The 22,794-nt window shown below is 32.5% G+C and overlaps 2 protein-coding genes across 2 annotated transcripts; one reads left to right on the forward strand and one right to left on the reverse strand.

The window, feature by feature from the left end:
* The first annotated feature begins 1,321 nt into the window (after window positions 1-1,321).
* Window positions 1,322-5,721, forward strand: LOC109339893 (LRR receptor-like serine/threonine-protein kinase GSO1). Its single transcript, XM_019577422.1, has 4 exons — window positions 1,322-2,104; window positions 3,151-3,411; window positions 3,525-4,382; window positions 5,074-5,721. The coding sequence occupies exons 1-4, from the start codon at window positions 1,675-1,677 to the stop codon at window positions 5,541-5,543; spliced, it is 2,019 nt and encodes a 672-aa protein (XP_019432967.1). The 5' UTR covers window positions 1,322-1,674; the 3' UTR covers window positions 5,544-5,721.
* Window positions 5,722-7,813: 2,092 nt separating this feature from the next.
* Window positions 7,814-18,382, reverse strand: LOC109339862 (transducin beta-like protein 2). Its single transcript, XM_019577390.1, has 10 exons — window positions 18,106-18,382; window positions 16,450-16,555; window positions 15,846-15,906; window positions 15,448-15,740; window positions 15,005-15,144; window positions 11,239-11,313; window positions 9,693-9,783; window positions 9,134-9,337; window positions 8,996-9,040; window positions 7,814-8,267 (listed from the first exon to the last, which is right to left on the reverse strand). Exons 1-10 carry the CDS (start codon window positions 18,313-18,315, stop codon window positions 8,182-8,184), a joined length of 1,311 nt encoding a protein of 436 aa, XP_019432935.1. The 5' UTR covers window positions 18,316-18,382; the 3' UTR covers window positions 7,814-8,181.
* Window positions 18,383-22,794: the final 4,412 nt, after the last annotated feature.

Consider the following 22,794-nt stretch of genomic DNA (forward strand, 5'->3'; position numbering starts at 1 on the left):
TAAGATCAACATACTTAAAGGAGTCAAACTCCAAATCTAAAATACACTCTAGCCAATATGACATTTCATTTATTTATTTACCTTATATGATATAATGAAAATGTTTTTAAATATATGGTTCAGTTCGAGCGGGTCCTGAAAATCTTTAGAACCACGTCGGTTTTAAATGGTTTCTTTAAAAAAGAATTGAACTAGACCACGAAATTGAACCGAACTATATTCTTTCAATTCGGTTTAGTTTGAATCCACCTGTTTCACGATTTAAATTAGAATCAATTATGCCCATAATGAAATGTTTAATCTCCTTAGAACATTTCCAATTATAGCATACACCATTAGGGATGACAATAGATTCTCAAACCCACATATACCCATTGATAATAATTGCAAGGGGCCAAGTTTGGGTCCATGTTTTAGGACATACAAGTAGTAGAGATTAAAGATTTTAAAACTCATCATTGAATGAGTATGGGTAAGAGGTACCCCCAGACTCACAATATTCAGACCCACAATTTGAAAAAATATATATATATACAGACGCAATAACATAACTAAATATATTTTCCATCATAACTTTTATGTTATGTTGTTAAGTAGTGATGTTATGTTGTTATATAATTGTGATGTAATGTCATGCTAATTAAATAGTTCTTACTAAATAAATTTCAATCATAATGTTGAAGTAGGTAACGCCTTTTTATGTTTGTTTGAGTAAAAACATTGTTTTGTGATTTTTTTCTCATTTTGATTGTCTAAAATAAGATATGAGATTATAAGAAATAAACAATTGCATAAGTTCTTTACAGTAATTTTAAATATGTTCTAAATTTTGGAGTATCAATTAAGAGTATCCATGTTGGTCATGGACTAGTCCAGATCCAAAAATGAATGAAGGAAACTGATTTGAATAGTGCACACTACAAACTCATGCGGAAATGTTGCCTTCCTTATATTAAAATATATTCTTTTAGGTTGGTAGGTAATCAATCCCTTGACATATTCTCTTAGTTAACTCAATACTTAAATGATTAACATATATATCATATACTAAAAATGGGGTTCGGGTCCTTTAGATGCAAAAGATAAATTTGTGTGATATGATATTTCTACTCTTTAGGTGTATTATGATAATATTGTTATCCTTAAATACACAAATAAAATGGATAACTTGTCTCTTCAGTACTAGAGAAATTTTTTTCCCTAAAACACGTGGCACTATCATTTTTCATTTGTTAAATTATTTCACACTATCTCTTAGCATATATGCTTGAACATCCTTAATGTTTTCTTAGTCACTCATTTAAGGAAAATGATAGAGTTTCAAGATGTGATTGCTCTATCCATACACTCTTAGTCACTCAGAGCAACATTCTGACACACACTTCAAAAGCTTAAACAAATAACAATAAAAAAGCTGCACCTTATTCCATGCTGCCATGGTTTTGTTCCAAACTTTCCTTAACACTTTCCCTCAGACCAAACACCCAATTAACCACCTTTTCTCTCTATGTACTTTTCTTGCCTTAACATCATTCTACGCTTGCAAAAACACATGCACTTTTCACACTTTTCACTCTACTAAGATGTAAGAAATACAAACCTTTCAAGATTAAACCAACAAACCAAGATAATATTTTTACACTGAAGTTTTCTTACTTCCTCTTTTAACCAAACATGTATTTGCTACTATATCTCATTCTGAAACTTCAACTCTTCCTTATATGTGTCTCATCATCACTTTCTTCTATGACTGAACTCGACACTCTTATGGCTATTAAGGACTCTCTAGATCCAAAAAATCATGTTTTGATCTCATGGACCCCACATGTTGACCCATGTAGTGGTTCTTTTGAGGGTGTGGCTTGCAATGAGAAGGGTCTTGTGGCTAATATTTCACTGCAAGGAAAGGGTCTTTCTGGAAGAATACCTGAAGCTATTGCTGGTCTTAAAAGTTTGACTGGTTTGTACCTTCATTTCAATGCATTGAATGGGATGTTACCGAAGGAGATTTCAAGTTTGACTGAGTTAAGTGATTTGTATCTCAATGTGAATAATCTCTCTGGGGATATCCCTCGTGAAATTGGCAATATGTCAAATCTTCAAGGTGGGTTTGCTGTTTTTCTTGTAAATTTGTGATCTTTTCTCTTTGTTATTGGGCCTTTTTCTTGTTTGTTTTTTGGTATAATGAAGGGGCATAACCTTATCTAATGGATAAGAAACTAATTCATTTCGAGGTGTATGATTGTCCCTCTCAACAACAAGTGTTGCTCCCTGGAATCGAACCTTTGACATTTGGTCATTCTAGGGATTCAGTGAGGTCTATTATCACTAGACCAACGTTACATTTTAAAAGTATAAATACCATATTTTCTTGACATTTTTTGTACACCATAAGAGTATAAATAACATTGTTCTTGTGTTTGAGTATAAATAACATATGTTCTTGTGTTTGAGTATATATAACATGTTTTATGACATTTTTGGTCCAATAAAGTAGACTTCTGATATATTCTTAATTTCATTCTCTGATTCTTATCTTATTATATGTGAGAATTAATTGAGGAGGAACTTTTAGTAATTATATTTGGTCCTTTTTTCTTCTTCATGAATTTGGTCATTCTTACTATATAGGCTATGACATTTGGGTATTTTTGGTTACTCAACATTTGATTTCATAATGTCTGGTCATTTTAGTAATCTGAAGGCAAATCTTCATTTCTTTCACTGTCCTGTCTTCTCAATTAATTTCAGTTTTTTTGTTGAAACCTGTTCTTTAATCCTGTATTTGCTTGTCTTCTTTCTTTTGGCATGAATTAATAAATTTTTTCATTTACTCTGTAGTTTGGCAAGTGAGAATGATGACATAATAAAATAGAAAATCCAAGAAATTGTTATATGAATCAACATTTCCTTTTGTATAACTAACATTTCCATCTGGTTTTTACTATTTACACTATGGTATTGTCATTTTTATTGTCTACTTATTTTTAGGATAGAATTAGAAGCTCTACAACAAGTTTCTCTTTTGTCTAAAAAATTGATGTTAGTTCCTGTACTTGAGAGTTGGAAGATGAAAAAATGCTCTCTTGCATTTTTTTCTGTTTATCTAAAAGTAGATCAAAATAATTCTTATATGTGTAGTGCTTTCAGTTTTGCAGCTTTGTTACAACAAATTTAGTGGGAGTGTACCTACTGAACTAGGAAAATTGAGGAAGCTGAGTGTTCTTGCACTGCAATATAATCGACTAAGTAGCGCAATTCCTGCAAGTTTGGGTGAACTAGGAACATTAACAAGATTGGATCTAAGCTTCAATAACCTTTTTGGTCCTATTCCAGTGAGATTGGCTAATATACCTAAACTCGAGAGTCTAGATGTTCGCAACAATTCTCTCTCGGGGAGTGTCCCTCAAGGTAATCAATCCTAAAGGGATAAGATAATTTTCGGCATTCCATCTTGATTTCTTGTAGAAAACTTGAATTTGTATGTCAAGTTTTATCTCATTTATATGTTGATGTTGATGCAGCTCTCAAAAGACTGAAAGATGGATTCCAGTACATGAACAATGCTGCATTATGTGGGACTGGATTTGCTGAGTTAGATTCTTGTGTAGCTGCAACAAGTTCTGATCCAACTAAACCTGAACCTTATGAACCTCATAATCTTCCTACAGAAGGTTTTCCAGCATCAGTTGAACCGAAATCTAGAAACTGCAGTGAGGCTAATTGTAAAAAGTCATCAGAATCTTCAAAAATTGGTATGATTTTTGGGGTGATTGGAGTAGTTGTTGGTTCCACTGTTTTTGGGTTTTCTGTGTTCTTATGGTACCGACGCCAGAAACAGAAAATTGAAAGCACTGCTGAAATTTCTGATGGTGCAGTTAGTATTTTCCAGATAAAAGAAAGGAAAAGTGCATGTCCTCTGATAAATTTGGAGTATTCTAATGGATGGGATCCATTAGCCAAAGGTAGAAGTGGTTATTCCCAGGAAGTCCTTGAGAGTTTTATGTTCAATCTTGAAGAAGTAGAGCGTGCAACGCAATGTTTCTCGGAGGTAAACTTGTTGGCAAAGGGTAGTTTTTCGGCTATTTACAGGGGAATATTGAGAGATGGATCAATTGTGGTTGTTAAGTGCATTGCCAAGACAAGGTGCAAGCCTGATGAAACTGAGTTCTTGAAAGGGTTGAAGATAATGATATCATTAAAGCATGAAAATCTAGTTCGGTTGAGAGGCTTTTGTTGTTCGAAGGGACGAGGGGAATGCTTTTTGATTTATGATTTTGCCTCTAATGGGAGTTTGTCACAGTATCTTGACCTTAAGAGAGGTGATTATAAGGTTCTTGATTGGTCCACCAGAGTATCTATCATCAATGGTATTGCCAAAGGTCAGTTTTTCTTTCCCTTTTTCTTTGTTGGTAACTTTTCCAGAGCACACTTATTTTTCCTTTCATGGAAGGAGGAATAGGTCATAGAGGGTATCCCTACATGACCATTGAAGCTCATAATTGTTAGTGATTCAGGGAATATCTTATATGAGATTGAAGTAACTTGTCCCTTTCCTAAGTACTTGATCTTCTAATGTGCCCATAGCCTGATCATCAGAAAATTATATCCTCAAGTGTTTAGTGTCATTTAATACTTAACCTGCACTTTAATTCCATTGGCGTACCACATATCACATATCGGGTTCCATATAAAAGAAGTTTGTGAATAATCATATAAAAAGTGATCAACTACGTAGAACCGGGCACTGTGCATCAGTCGGTTCGCAAACCATGTAACTATGACTAAAATTACATTTTAAGGAAAGTTTACTAGTAGTATTTTGTTGTAAATGCATCATATAATAAGGAAGAAGTTGAAAACTTTTCACTAGAGTTTGCTATAACTAGATATAGGTGATAATACTTTCATTCATAATTCTAAATGAAGTACATAATCATTACAATGAAATTCATAGTGAGTTCAGAAAATCTGATGGACCACTCTAACAAAATCACTTCTTACACTTACATGTTTCTCTGGTTAGACAAACTAGTCCTCCACCTCAGTTATTAACATTCTTACTTGCAACAGGTATTGGTTATCTGCATGGAAATAAAGGAAGCAAGAAAGCTCTAATTCACCAAAACATATCAGCTGAAAAAGTGCTTCTGGACACTAGATACAATTCCATACTTGCAGATTCAGGACTACACAAACTTCTAGCAGATGATGTTGTCTTTTCTACCCTCAAAGCTAGTGCAGCAATGGGATATCTGGCTCCAGAATATGCAACAACCGGTCGGCTAAACGAAAAGAGTGATGTATATGCATTTGGTGTGATTGTTTTCCAGCTTCTTACTGGAAAACATGACATTTCTCAGTTAAATCTCCAACAAGTAGAAACAGATAGTTTTAAAGAGATACTTGATGAGAATCTTGAAGGAAAGTTTTCAGAATCAGAAGCAGAAAAGCTGTGGAGCATTGCTTTGCTTTGCACACATGAATCTCTCAACCTTAGACCATCTATGGAAAATGTAATGCTAGAACTGAGTAAAGAGTAAGCAAGAAGTTCATGACATGAAGGATGGTATTTTGTTTTGGCTTTGTAGTTGAAAGGGCATAAAGATAGAGTCATTGTAAAATATTATGGTTTCCTAAGTAGTGAAGTATGTTGACATTCCTCTATATTATTCCTCATGTAAAGACTTTTAAGTGTTATTTTTAAGCTCTTTATTTTAAGGAGAAGAAAAGTAAAAAAATAAGCTAGGCCAAACAAAAACATACTTGTTAATGTTGTTCTATTTATAAGTTTATGGTTGTCTTAATTAAAGCAACTTATTTTATAGTTGACAACTTAGTAGCACAATTTTGTGTTTGATCATTTACTTCAATTTTTTTTTGAAATAGATAAAATTCAATTTGCCACTCAAATTTCTCATTTGTGCTGTTATATATGCGATTTGCACTTTCTAACTTATTTAACTTATATGAATGTGTAAAAATATTCATCTTATGTGACGGTATTTCCTACATGTTAGATTTTGTCCAAAGTAACAATACATGTGTCATTTACAAGTTGAACTCAAAATTATAAAGTATAGTTTTGATTCTCATCTTTTTCTTTTTTTTGCAGAATTTGCCCCCTTATTTTTTACATGCACTTTTTATCATCAAACTTACAAGATTGTGTGAAAACAATCCTCCTTTCAATATTAGCCAATAGATCTATAGGCATTCAATATCTACTTGACTTCACATCTTCGCAAATATATACCACCAATAGTTTTTGAGAAGTTCTTAGCATCATGCAAGGTTTGGTATTAGGAATAACAATTGGTGCTTGGATTCGCAGATACATATACTGCTAGTTCCTAAATCTATATATACATAGCAACATAACTGTAATATTATGTATTAATTCATGAATATGAAATGTTGTAAAAAAACGATATTATCTTATTAATCCATAATTGTTATGTAATGTTATATTGATTAATTTATTGTCGTTAATAAATTTTATATTGTAATGTTGTCAAACAATGATATTATGTTATTAATCTATAACTTTGATATAATGGTACAACGATGACAGTTCTTATTAAATAAAATTTTATCAATAAAGTAGTGACTTTGTTTTCTATATCTGCTTGAGCAAAAGAAATTGTATTACTTGACAATTTAAATTATGATTTGTAATTTTTTATTATCTAAAATAATATTGTTCATAATTATTCTGTTGGATAGTAAAGAACTCACAAGTAACAAACTCGAAATCCAAATGGTTCCAGTCCTAAAATGAATGAATGGGGCGAGTTTGGATTATGCATTACCTAAAACCATCTAGAGCCATTGTCACCCCGGATATCCATAGAATGAAATCACCTTGGGTATATCCTAGTGATATGAAATTACAGCCATGACAGAAGGCAGTGAAGGTTTCAGGCTAAATGCTATTCATTATTTCGAAAAACCATTTAAATAGTGATGTTCACCATTTGGTGCTTTAGGACCACCATGGCGGTGTGTGGCTCATGGCGCTGCTAATGGGCTTCTGGGTTTTTTGGCAGGTTCTAGATTTAATTTTGGGTTATAGTTTTTAAGCCCAATTTAACCAAAATTGGGAACCCGAACTCAAAATTCATCGTTATATGCTTTGTTTGGGAGGGAATCAAACCTCCTTCATCTTCGCGTTCTCTTATTTGTCGTTTCATCTTCGCGTTCTCTTATTTGTCGTCTTAGTCTGTGACTTCGTCTTCATTCGTTCTATCTTATCTGATTCGTTTTACTTCATCTGCAACTTTTGTATTTTGTCGTTTTTGTTTAAAAAATTACATTTATAATATAAATGATTTATGTAGGTTTAAAAAGAGATATGTGATTTATTCATTAACTGCATCATGTATCTAACTTTTTCTTTCAAGTACCAATCTTTTCATAGTCTAACTATTTAATGCTAACTTGTTTGCCAATTGTTTACTACTTAATAAAATTATTTCGGTTTCACTTAGTTTCCATAAATTAGTATATTAATTTTTTATAGAATTATAAGAATTAATATTTTAACATTAATTGAAATAATTTAGTCAATATCACATAATAAGTTATTGAACCTTATGGTATTCCCTTATCCTGATGTTACATGACATCCTATTACTTATATATTAAATTTTTAATGTAGATGTGTTGCCATGATGATTGAATTTTGATAAACCCCAGGAACCACCATCCACCATGGACAACATTGGTATACCCTGTAGGAAAAAACAATATTTTTGAAATTGCATTGAGCATATCACATTGCAACATGCTATTGGCCTGAATTCCTTGATTCTAGAATGATATTACCTCATTAACACATACTAATACACTATTCTTGCATTACCTCATTAACATTTGGCTAGTTAGCAACCAAAACAGATAACATTGTCTATATGGTATATAAATTATTAGTCACAAAAATTCATTGAGATCCAAGTATAAGCAGCAACAGAAACACTTGTATCCATTTCATCTCATCCTAGTTTCTCATTCAACTTTCCATGATACTAACCAGCTTTAATGAAGCTTCAAAATGACAGAACCAAAGAGGAAGAGACCAAAGATGAGAACTTATGAAACATCTCTCTTTGAAATAAAGAGGTTGTTCTTAGTATGCTCAAGTGTGGTGGTAGATGGCAATTAATGAACTAGAATAATGGTTCAAGATGATGGTATTGATGGAGAAGCCCACAACTTCACTTTCTTGTCAGCACTGGCTGAGGCTAAGACCAAGACTTGCTCATTACCTTCAAAAGGCACCACAGTATTTCAGAATACAAGAAATTAGAGACCGGTTATTATAAGATTTTAATATCTATACACTGTCAATGTAAATATTTATACACGGTCAATTCATCATCCACCATTTATTTATATTACTTATGTTTAAGAGTCAACGATAATTAAATAAATATGAATGGTGGATGAAACAGTAACATTATAAAAAACTATTACACTGTCAGTTCATACTTTTTTTTCCTCTTATTATAAAGTATATATTCAAGGCTACTTTTTTTACAGAATTTTTATGCCGAATTAATGATGTATAAATTTGTGGTTAATCACATGTATTGGATGATAAATGGGTTTTTTTGATAGATAGATTCATAGTTAATAACTAACTTGTTAGCCATCCAATATTCATGATTAACCACAAATTTATACACAATTTACAAGGTATAGAAAAAGTAGTGTGAGATGAGTTATTGAAAATACATTTTAGGTATCACGGAAGAAATACACACGCATATTCACAACAGCCTAACATAGATTTGTATTCCTCACATTTTAATTTTTAAATCAAATACATTGAAAGTTATCTATATAATTTTGTATTATCTTCTAACACTGTTTAGCAAACAAGTATTGCATGAAACAAACTTGGCAGAAAATCTATGTCAATAATGGAAATATGTTAGGAAACTACAAATTTCATAAAGAACCAAAAAGGAACCGAGCCGGTTTAACAGCTTACCTGATGGAATAGCTTTAGGGGCCCATGAAATGCATGCAATGTCATCTGCAAGCAAAGAAATGAATCGATGACTCAGCGATGGTGGATAGACAGTTATTTTAAGTATGGAAACTATAAAGAGTTGATACTTGGGCATACCGTCATGAGCCTTTTCAGCTGTATCCAACACCTTTCCAGTCTCAACACATAACCACTGTAACGTGGAACCATGGGTTGCAGCTAACATTTTTGCATCAGGAGAAATACTAAGGCGATCATAGTGCAATGTCGTACCAGCAGAATCATGAAGAGGAATTGGAAACACCTTCAATGTCTTTGGATCCTCATCGAGATGATAACGAACTTCAATATAAAAGGGAAAAATATAGGGAAAGAGTTGAATTGATTAACAAAATACTCCTTCAGACAGCCAATATGAACATTTACTTATAAACCCTACTCCTAAACTACCCGGACACTATCAAATAACAAGCACGGTCTTCGCTAACAATGGCCAAAGAAAATAAATGATGGGGGAAAGAAAACATGCCCGTTTTCAGCCACGGGATCTCATCAAAATACTACTTCAAGTTCTTTTTAATAAATCATTGCATATTTTCTGTCCTGAACCTTTAAATTATTTGTAACGGCAGGTTACTGGCTTGGGATGAGATTTTACTAGGAAGTTAAGAATAATCATCTTTCAGATTTTGCTTACCATTGATATTCCATATTCTTAATGTACCATCCTTGGATGCTGTGATTATTTGCTCGGAGTTTGGGGTAAAGCATAACCAAGTCACTGCACTCTGACATAAAGGAAGTAATAACGTCATTGAACACATCAAATCACTAAAGCATTTAATAAACTAAAATTGTATTTCATTTTCAATTGCATGCAACAAGTTTAACAACACCACAGGGTGCTATTTCTTCTTTCTGCCCCTAGGAACAATATTTAGTTACACTTTTTAATAACACAGGATAAAAGCAATCCAAATTTATATATAGATAACATGAACTGGTTAGACAGATAAAAACATAAAAGCTAATATGTGCATGTGTAAGGATGGAACACCATCTGTTATTCTTGTTTTTCACTGCCTTGTACACATGGCGCTCATAATTTTTTTCCCAAATTAATCTAAGATTATGTAATACTACAAGAAAGTATGCAATTGTACTCCAACAAAATAGATGAAAATTAATGTATAGTATACTTCTCACATAAATTAAAATATGAAACATTTCTTGATAACACAGGCTTTAAATTTTTAAGAATTCAGTTTGCAAAACCTATATGTCAAACAATAAGCCTTTTCCCACTACATGTGGTCAGCTAAGTGGATCAAATTTTATCACTCTATTGTCATAAACCAAAATTTTCATTTCCACTAGCTTTTCTTGGTATCCATATAACAATTAACTTGTTGGCTATCTTTCAACTAATTCACCCTTTTATCTGTTGCACAGGTACTTCATTTCTTCTGGAGTACGCATACCCCATATCCTTCCAAAGCTTTAAAAAAATAAAATTTAAAACTGTACATTTTTTTTTTGGTACGGCTCGGTGCGGCCTGGGTACGTTTTAAGTCGAAACTACATCATTTTGCCCCCATTTTTGGTTTTTTCTTTCTAACCTAACCAATCTGACCCATTTCGAACCATAAGCCCCACTATTCCTTCTCACCGCATCTGCTCTTTCTCTTCATCTGTGAGAAGGCAACACGAGCCCAGCACCTCATCTCCTCCTCTTCATCTTTGAGCAAAATGAGATCACCGCCTCTGTTCTAGGCACAGGTACCACCACGGGGCAATCCTATTCGAGCTAGTAATATCGTCAGTATAGTGGTGCTACCTCTCTTGGTGATAGTTTTCTTCATACCAAGAGTCTAACCCAGGTCTTGCTAAAGGGAAACAAGCATTTACTACTTGAACGAACCATCCATTGGTTGTCATAATTTGTCTTACTTGCATATATATATATATATATATATATATATTAACGTACCCATACCCTAATTTTTTAGAAAATGTTGTATCCCATACCAAGTATCGTACCCATATCGGTGCTACAAATCTTCTTTTAGAAGCTTCTATTGGTCTTCTCACATGGCCAAACCACCTTACGTGAGATTCTACCATCTTTTCACCTACAGATGCCACCACTACTTTCTCTCGGATGAAGCAAAATCCATATACATCAAAATGGGAGCTTAATTTACATTTGTAATCACCCAAAAATAATAATATTAGTATTAAACCTTATGTCCCTTAAGCTGCATCACACTTGAAACTTCCTTGGCAGATCCATCCTTCGCATATACAATCTCCCAGATCTGCCACACATAAAAAAAAAAGCAAAAATGAAGAATATATTAAGCATTCTAATAAAGAAGCAATTAAACGCTGACACAATTTTTCAATCAGAAAGCACAATAAAATGGTATGCGTTAATTATGCTAATTGATGTATAATGGCTTAAGAGGTTTCCTGAGGCCATCCAACAACGTGTTTTGCTTTTTGATAAATACAGAAATTTCATAAGATGATGAGGCCATCTAACAATGTGTTAGACAATCATATTAATTCATATTCCCATTAAGCATGAACTAAAAGATTAACTGTTAACCTCAACTTGAAAAGCTTACAATAATAACACTCCATCAATTTCAGTTACATAAATCACAAAAAACTAAGCAGTGCAGTAGCACATTTGAAGCATATTGAATTGATCTGGGTTTCACAGGTTGTCCAGTCTGCAGTATCAATTGATATATGCTTGCTTTTATATTGGTTGTGAATACAAAATTTAATGAAAGATTTCAAACAAGTTAGAGGGATTACCCATTATATTGAGTGTTGACCGTTGCACACATAAAGATTTTCTTGGGAAAAACACAAACAAGTGATAGGAACTTGAAATACAGAGAAACAAACTAATGAGTCTAGCTCTTAATAGCAGGGACAATCTAATGCAATACCCAAAGAGACCGACCAAACTTGATTATGATGGCCTTGAAAGCATAAGTAGCCCTATGACTAGGGCACGGGCAAAAAGGGCTCAAAATGTTCTTTGACAACTCATAGGGTTGATCCATGATGGTGAGTCAAAGTTAGCCCAAGGGGGTGCAAAGATGCTCAATAGCATTATGGTCCATGGTTCTGACCGAGCCAAGGATGGACTAGGCCATGCGCATGAGACAGGCCAAGGGCCTGGCCAAGGCACCAAAATTGACTGTGGCACAGGGCCAGGTGCATCAGGCACCAAGCCTGACCGAAGCATATCTGACTGTGGCACAGGGCCAGGTGCAGCAGGCACCAAGCCTGACTGAGGCATATCTGACCGAGACAAGGATCTTGGCGCACCAAATGCTGAGCCAGGTGCTGGGCCAATCTGGCTTGGCTAGGATTTCTGACCGTGGCGCATGCGCCTAGCGTGCCAGACCAGACCAGGCGCTGGGCGTAGCCTGACCGAGTCAGGCCTAGCCAACATGTTTAGTGTGGAACATTTTTATTTTAATAATAATTGTGTGGGCTATGTTTTGACCAACACTTAGCATATTTAAATTTAGAGTTTATTTAATAAATCTGCCCAGAAATAACAAATATTTTGAAAGTTGGCTCATGGGACTTAAAACAAGCCTAAAAGTATAACCGACACTTTAATGCTTGGACCAACTTTTATTTTTCATGAACCAACGGCACTCTAACTTTGTATATTGTTATTTGGCAGATAAATAAAGACTAATATGGCTGTCGGTGAAGAAATGCTCGTGAGATTTATGGATTTGACCGAGGATGGCTTAAATGGAGCATTAATGGTGCCTTAACACCTTGTTTGGACCGTTAGGGCCTATTACAGCTGGGCACAATTCATCATACAGCTTTCTAAGTTAAATTCATGGCAAATAGAGGAGAGTTGTTCGTGGGAATTTCAAAGTGCACGTTGGAGGCCTTAATGTGTGCATTAATGGTGGTTTAACACCACATTCTAGCCGTTGGGGCCTTGGCTTGCTGGACATAAAAACCACAATGATATCCTAGGCTATTTAGCTCACAAAGAAGCTTCATTTGGCCAAGGGAATTCTACTCCTAAGGATGGCATCCAATGCTCATTAATTCTAGGCCGTGGAACACATTTAAGGGTGACTTAACTCCAATTTCACCATGTGATTAATGAAGAATCAAGTCTAGTCGTGAAGTATAATTGAGAAAGGGAATCCTAAGCCATCTACACTCATTCTTCAACCGTGGAGCCATAACTTGGAATTAAGACAAGAATTTCACCATGTGATTCATGTCTTAAATCGTGACATAGGCAAGGAATCCTAGGCTATTCACTTCACCAAGTCGTGGGCACACAAGCATCAACAAGAATCCTATATCTTCTTCATTATGTTTATTGACTTTAATTCTATTCTTCTTTATAATAAAACACATGTTACCCGAATTAAGCATGTGTAGGAATAGCCTTTGTGTCAAATGGTATCCTATGTTGGATCACCATGAATTAGGACTTTAATGCCTTGTCCATTTCTTTTCGTGGGAGCCAAGTTTGGCTTGCCTATATATGTATGCTTTTCACTATGAAATAAACAAGTTAAGTTTTGTATAATTCATATTGAATTAAGGATTAATTCCTTGTAAGAGCATTGTGCGTTCTCCAAACCTTCTTGGCTGAACCAAGATTAGAAGTTCTTATCAAGAACCAAGTTCTTGTGGCAAGCATCACCTTGGTTTATCAACACCTCAAATGTTGTGGCGCCTATCACCTCAAGTCTAATCCATCTTCTTTTATCTTACTTAATCAATTCCGCTGCTTACTCATTCCAAAAGGCTCAACTCAACCGTGAGCTTGGTCAACACCAACCAAGATAGATCGTGCATAAGAACATTCCCAAAAATATTCACATCACAATCACTTTTGATTACATTGAAAAACAGAGACAAAGATAGAACACCTGCAAATCATTGAGGGTCTCCTAACCTGACCTCGCTTCCCAAAGGGCCCCAAAACCATCACCCAGTTTCAGGATGTTCTATTTCTTTCCAGCCAATTTGTCTCCTTTCCACTTCTTTTCCACCCTTCTTCTCAACATGACAAGCTTGTTACAAAACAATTTCCTCTTCAACTCCATGCCCTCTATTACACCACTACCCATTATTATCCTCCCCATGACAAGCTTGTTACAAAACAACATAACTTCAGCAGAATGTTATCTACATTGATTCTAATTATCCTCCCCAGATCCCACTAGGTGGGAGCCTCATGCCCTCGGACCACACTTTTTTATTCTAAACGATGAAGCAATGTATGATCTAAGATGTTTTCTGCCACAAGGATTATCAATGGCTTCAAGAACCCATTTACTGCCTTCTCACCATCAACAGACTCACTATGTCAGCCAGTCATTCCCCTTTTCTCTCTTTTCTTTCTAGGAAACATTCTTCATATTCCCAGGCCCCAGCTTTTGCACTTCTTTTTCTACCAAAATCACTCAAAATGGTCTGCTTGATGGTTGAGTCCCTCAAGTCAAGTTGCCCCCTCAAATCCATTTTGCTCACTGGTTACAACATTGAAATGAAGAATAACTCAGAGTGTCACTTTCTGCTCTGCGCATGGGTTTTTATTGGTGTTTCTTTGGTAGATATGCCGAGAGACTGAAACACTTTGTTGCATGACCCTAGTTCTTAGATGTTTCTTTTTGTTTTATGTGATGAATAACATTCTCTTATCTCAACTAATACTATTGTTTCAAGAAGAATCAGTAACATCTTATCGAGGATAAGGATTAAATCTGAAATGGATTAAAACCTACTCGGAAGTGGGAACAGCCTCAATAATAATAAAGTGAGGATAAGGATTAAATCTGTAATTCTGCCCTAGTCATTAAAATAATGGAAGAGGATGATCAGAGGCTACATGCTATTGCATAGAACTAGTTATGCATGTAGTGTGACTGTGTTATACATAAAATATACTAGGAACTCTTAATTCATTAAATAAAATTATACATTACAACTAACCTTCACATCTGCAGTAAAAGCTGCGGCTGCAATGAAACGCCCATTGGGTGATATAGCAGCCATGTTATTTTTCAATTGATTTGTATCCACATGCCCCACACTCTTCCCAGTTTTTCCATGCCAAAGAATTATGTCAGTCCCTGGAGTAGAAAACATTTTAGGAGAGGTTGTAAAAAGCCGCTATTAAGCATTATATATTGGCATAAAGTTAGTTCAGTAATTTCATTAGCCATATGAATTAGAAGTATAAAACATAATGCATTTGATTGAGCAGCAGAAATTTCAAACCAGAACCAAAACTTAGTTAATAAATAATTGTTACTTAGTCAGAAGAAATTTCTTTCATGGTTGACTCATACTGTTAGGGGAGAAGGACTCATATATAGATTATGACAGAGCATTTTCATTATATTTTACAATGTGGGATGATGTCATAAAGATACCTTCAGAACATGAGGCAATAATTGTACTTCCATCAGCACTGCCATAACTTGCTTTGGCTGCAAACATAGTTATTATTGCTTTTCTATCATGAACTTTGTGCTTTTCCCATTTAATTTCTGGGAGAGGGAGCTTTGTTTGTGGCTTATTTTCAGAAGTTTTAGGTTTCTCTTCTCCATACATGTATAATGTAGAACCAGAGAGAGTATGAGATGCCACAACAACGGATGATGTATCATCAGAATATGCGACTGCTGTTGGATGACCTCCAGCAGGCAAATTAATTCTAAAAAACCTGCAGAAGAGAAAAGAGAACAAAACTTATGCGTGTTGAACATGATTGACAATGATATTGAGTTGATATGTACATGTATCAAGAGGCTTGTGAGAATTCACATACTTGAAACTTTTACTTGAAGCATCTTCCAACTTAAATACTCTCACGATTCCATCAGCACAAGCTGTTTGAACACACAAATATATTGTAAAAACATGAGACTATGAAGACATATATATATATATATATATATATATATATATATATATATACATACATCAAGAAGTGTAATTACTTAGTGACAAGAAGATATGTAAATAAGGAGGCCAAACATTTTCTGTGGTAGTATACGATTTTTCACTTTCTTGATGTCATTGGCTGGAGTGTTTTGTCCACGAATTCAATGGTATATCTTAAACTGAGCTAAAATTGTGTAATTTGTGTTGAAAAGCATCTTTTATTATATAAAAAAGGTGTCCATGGCTTCTCAGTTCATGGTGTTTTTATGATTTCTTATAACTACTAACTCTTGTGTTTCAGAGCCATAGAATTAGCATTGTTGAACAAAAAAATTCTTATCAACTAATTCATGGCCACTAATTACTTGTGTATATGAGAAAGGGTCATATATGAGCATTTCCATGAAAGTTGACGAAATCATCTTTAAAAGGCTTTAAACTAAAATCACAACTACATAAGTCTGCTATTAATAAATAGTTTTGAATACCTGTTGCCAAATTTCGTCCATCAGGTGAGAAGCATATTCCTGTAACTGCATCACCGTGGCCTTTCAAGGTATTCAAATCTAATGGATGATGTCGCTTGTTTTGATCCTAAGGTTCCCAAAACATAGGATTATGACAAGCAGAAACCAAAGCATAGATGAAATCATAGAAAATATGCTAGTTATCCAAATAAGTTATGTTTTCATTCATACGTCATATCAACTTACAAACTTAATGACAATTCATGTTTTAGAAACAAAATACCATAATAGTAGCTGAAGACCCATAAGAACAACCTAAGATCATTAAGTTTTACCAAGACCCATTTTAATGACAAAATTGACAAATTCTTATTTATCAATTCAGAGATTAACTTGAATATTTCACAGACTTGTTACTTAGTAACACTTGAAGAATTACTTGATCAGCAGCTATGCAAACTTGAGATTACAACTAGCAAGTCAGTTTTTCCACTTAAATAAAAAGTAAGCTTCTACATTCAATCTAATAACACAACACTTCTGAACCACTAAGGGTCCATTTCAGAGTTGGGTTTTTGAGGGAAATGAAGGGAAAGAGAAGGCTTCTGAGCCATCTCACAAGTGTACTTCATGGCTCTGAAGCCTTCCTTTTTTCCTTTCTTCCCCTCCAAAACTCAACTCGCAAACAAACCTTAAGTTAGTGAGTCTTCTCAAGCACAACTGCAAAATAACAGAGACAAGAATAAAACATAAACACAAAAAACCCGGTAAGCAAAACCACTTTCCACTCCAAGACACCTTCAAAATGAAAATTTAGTTTCCTTCCTTCTAAATCCAATAACATACTCACAACAAATCCAAATCCTCCAATACTTCTCAACTAGTGAATCATTCAATTTCCTCAAACACAGCAGCAAAATATTATATTCACACACATAGAATAACAACCAAGCCTTTATCCTTCTAGGTGAGATCGGCTACATGTATCGAACCACGTCATAATGTTTTATCATAAACTATATTCACACACATAAAAACTTAAAAACCAAGTAAGCAAATACCCCATTCCACACACAACCATTAAAGAAACATTGTTAACTTTTGAAACCCTTGACCCGACTTTCTTTTAGTTCCTGACGTTGACATCATTGATCAACTTAGTCTACGAGATTATAAAAACATCAATTCAATTTGATCATAGGGATCAAATTGACAAATTATGTATAAAATTCGGTATCAAATTGATGTTTTACTCATTAAAGTTACACTTAGCTCCACTGGTTAGCATAGCTTTAGAAACAAGGCACTTGCGTATAACTAAGCTAAACCTCATAGAGTTATATGTAATTTCCCCTATTTTCTTGACTTGAACCAAACCGGCATATCTTATGTCACACAAAGTTTGTCACTCCTGGTCAGAAACACATCGACTAATAACATTTTAACTTCAATATATTTTTTTCAACTCATCATGACATATGCAATGGAATGACACAATTATGGGACAATAGATGTACTCCCAACCAAAACATGACATCAGTGTTTTAAATTGCAGTTACCGAACAGTTGCAATGTCATCGCGAGACTCCCGAAACTACAATATTTGTAGCTGCTGAGTTAAATTTAAAACAATGCATGCAATGCAAGTAGGCACTTCGGATTGAGAAAATAAATCACCTTGTCAGAGGAATGGGGCTTGGAGTGAGGTTTCTTGGAATGGGTGTGAGAAGAGAGTTTTTTCTTGGGATCCGAAATAGAACCTGGATCTGGATCGGTGATGGATCGAACTTCGGATTGTCGTTTACCTAAGTAGGATTTGAAGAAGAGGAACGCGATAATGGCACCAAGAAGAAGAGAAAGCGCAACGATGGGTAGAGCTGGATCCATTTTTGTTTGTTCAGATGAGAGAAAGGATTGAGGTTTGGGGAAGAAATGGAAATGGCGGGGTTTTATATATGTGTCGTGATTATGATGGAAGAGGAGGGTTTGAGCTAGCACACGTGGATTCTTTGTGAAATCTACTATCTTATAATATACTATCTATATATATTATCTATATAAGAGGACAAAGTAAAGGGCATTTTTGTCAATACGAAGGGTTGCTAGAATTACTAAAATGACATTTTTTATTTGTATAAATATAATTTCTACTCTTCATTTGTGGTATAACAATTTCTTGTAAATTTTATATATTTTTTTCAACAACATCTTTCATCTTCAACGCCTTGCTGCCACTCATAGGTATGATTTTGTATTCTTTTAATTTCTGTCTTTGTTGGTAGATATATTCTATACCATTTCTCACTTCTTTATACCATTTCTCATTTTTTCAATTTGACTTCACCAAATTTACCATCTTCAAATCTCAGAACAAATCAGGTATGATTTCATTTTTATTCTCTTTCAATATTTTCTTCATTTGTGGTAGATATAATTTCTTCATCATATAAATTTCACATATTTTATTTAACAAATCTATCATCTTCAACTCTCAAACTCACTCACAGAAATAATTTTCTATTTTTTTAATTACTGTCTTTGATGTTAGATAATCATGTAATTTTCACATATATATATTTTATACTATTTCTCACTTTTACGAATTGTCTTCACCAAATTTACCATCTTCAAATCTCAAACCAAATCACAAGTTTGATTTTATTTTTATTCTCTTTCAAGTTTTTCTTCATTTGTGGTAGATATAATTTCTTCATCATATAAATTTCACATATTTTATTCAACAAATTTATCATCTTCAACTCTCAAACTCAATGAATGTATAATTTTCAATTCTTTTTGTTATTGTCTTTGCAATTTCTATATAAGTGTAAAAGAGTAATGTATTTTTTATTATGTGTTTATTATTCTCACTTGAATTATGAATTTGTTATGGTATTTGTTTCAACATTTCTAGAAGAGAAAACACACTTGATTTGATTACAATGATTAGAGGTTGCCAATACTATTTAAGTGTAATTATAACCCTGCCTTATGATACTTTTTATTGTAACGGAAATTATATATACATTATTAAAAAAATAATTGTAACGTTCCTTTTTATTATTCATTATTAAAAAATTTATTTCAAAAAGAATTAAACATTATGTAACTATTAATAATTTTGAGCATACTAAAAACACTAAATCCATAAAATAAAACAAAAGTTGTTAATATTCCCAAGAAATTAGTTGATTGTTACTATAAAGAAGTAGAAGATTCTCAAGGAATAATATGTCAACATTAATGACATGGGAGATGTTAATATGTTTTCCTCATTTGCTAACGGCCAAGAGAATAAGTCATTTTCAACTTTAATGCATAATTTATAGGTAACCTACGAAATTAAAAAGTTAGGTAACGAGAAATGTGTTACCAACGAGTATGTTATTAGCATTAATAACAATAACTGTAATTCTTATAATAATTCTATTATCATTTTTATGTGGAAATCAGAAGCATTGCATTAATGACACAATGATTGAATGTTCATTAAGGCTATTTCAAAATACCAATGAAGTTATTATTAGCATTAATAACCATAATAACGTTCCTTTTATTATTTCATTATTATCAATTTGTGGTATATACAATTTCTTCATAATGTAAATTTCACATATTCTTTTCAATAATTAAAAAGCTAAGTAACGAGAAATGTGTTACCAACGAGTGTGTTATTAGCATTAATAACAGTAACTGTAATTCTTATAATAATTTTATTATCAATTTTTATGGGAATCAGGAGCATTGCATTAATGACACAATTATTGAATGTATATTAAGGTTATTTCAAAATACCAACGAAGTTATTATGAACATTAATAACCATAATAACGTTCCTTTTATTATTTCATTATTATAAACATTATTTCAAAAAGAATTAAACGTTATGTAACTATTACTAATTTTCAGCATACTAATAACACAAATCCATATAATAAAACAAGGTTAATATTTTCAATAAAATTAGTTGACTATTACTAGAAAGAAGTAGAAGATTCTCAAGGAATAATATATCAACATTAATGACACTATGATTGAAGCAAAACGCATCAACACATTCAACAACAAAAATCTACATTGACAGATTAAAATAATTATAACAAATGGGATGATGTGTAGGCAAGAATTATGATATATTGGGAATATTAATATATGTAACCTTACTATGTTTTTTGAAATATATATTGTGTACACAATGAATTAGTATAACATATTTTAAGAATTAATATTTTAAGAGGAAAAGATCATACAATGAACTTTTTATTTTTTTAAAAATTGTAACTCCCTTAATTATCTTTTAATTAATGATATCATGATTGAAAGAAATGCTCATTCTTCTTTCGTTAAGGCTATTTCAAGTAACAAATTTTATTAAGTCTATTTCATATTTTTAATCAAATTAGGAAGTATCAAATTATACTCATTATAACATATATTTTGATTTATATTTTGTGTGAATTATTTTTTATTTATATGTTAGTATCATTATACTATTTAATTAAAAGATAACAATGGTAGATATATTTACGAGAAAATATAAGTTATTTTATTAGAAATATATAAAAATAACAAATCTTTTATGAGAGTCTTTCTACTATTGTGTGGATAATCACCATGAAAAAAATCTCGTCAAATCCTAATCTAATTGTTTTTCAAATATTATAAACATTATCCCATCTGAATAGCTCATCAAATCATTCACTATAACAAAATAAGATATAACAATAGTATTAAAATTAATACCCAAAGATTTGAAACATTATTAGTATATTTGAAACTACAAATTAATACAGGTACACATAAGATGAATCATAGAATCAATCATATACACGATGGTATTAAAATTAATACTCAAAGATTTGAAACATTATTAGTATATTTGAAACTACAAATTAATAAAGGTACACATAAGATCAATTATAGAATCAAGAATTTGTATATAAATTGAATACTGTAAAACAAAATTAGCCATAATCTGAAATTAATATAATAATAGTCTTATTTTTATTACAATTATTGTTGGAAAAAATATGTCCTTGATTTGATTTTATTTTGATTATGTAATAATTGATTCTTCTACCTCTATTTTACTAAGAGCAATTATAATATATACAAATTTGTATGCATTATAACATATATTTGATTTATATTCTTTTTTGGATTATTTTTTGTTCTTTACTTTTAGGCAACATTCATTATAGATATATTTTGTTTGGGGTTTAGTGTTTGCTTATAATATTGCAATATTACTATTACAATATTAAAACAGTAATAACAACAAGTATAACATAAATATAATATTAAAGATACTATATTAAGAATATTAAAAACCATAAGAGCTTTTGAATATATATTAGTATAACAGATGAGAATATAACGAATGTGAATTTGCAGAATATTTAATTACTATCATTATAATAGCTCATCAAATCATTGAGTATAATAAAATAATATAAAACAATAGTATTAAAGTTAACACTCAAAGATTTGAAACGTATATTTCCAACTACAAATTAATACAATTGCACATAAAATCAATTATAAAATCAAGAATTTGTATATAAATCCAATCGTATAAAATATAATGACCTACAATCTAAATTTAATATAATAATAATGTTATTCTTATTAAAGTTAATGAAAACCAATATGTCTTTGATTTGATTTTATTGTGGTCATGTAAATGATTCTTCTAAATCTATTTTATTGAAAACAATCATAAGATATACGAAGTTGTATTCATTATAAAGCATATTTGATTTTTATTTTGTTTGGATTATTTCATATTTTTTAATTTTGGACAACGCTCATTATGGATATATTTTGTTTAGGGTTTAGTGCTTGATTGTACTGTTGCAATATCAAAATAATAATAATAGGATTTAGTACTTGATTGTGTAACGCCCCGAAAAAAATACTCTTTATTTATTATGCAGAAAAATGAGTAAATTTTTTTTTTTAAATTGGTGATATAAAATTGTTTCTTTTTAAAAACCTTTCTTTTCCGGGACATCACTTTAAGTAACATATAACGCGGAAATCAAAACCGGTTACCTAACGGTAACTGAAATGATACAACATTTCCTGAATATACATCTTCATATATATAAAAGATCATCAGTACTTAATATACATGTTTAACAAGAAAGGGCGGAAATATTAATCAGCACCAAAAGACACTAAACAAAGACATGAACAAGGTGAAGCCGTCAGTGTTTCAAAAGTCACAAAATGATAAGCAACTCCTAGTGGCTAACTCCAAAGCTAGGGTACTGCCTCTCCTCAATTCCTCATGCCCCATCCGGGAACATCACGGACGAGTACCTCCAAATCCGAGCAAAGCTGTCTATCTGACGAGCACACGTC

Source organism: Lupinus angustifolius, unplaced genomic scaffold, assembly GCF_001865875.1.
Source record: "Lupinus angustifolius cultivar Tanjil unplaced genomic scaffold, LupAngTanjil_v1.0 Scaffold_118, whole genome shotgun sequence".
Taxonomy (NCBI): Eukaryota; Viridiplantae; Streptophyta; class Magnoliopsida; order Fabales; family Fabaceae; genus Lupinus; species Lupinus angustifolius.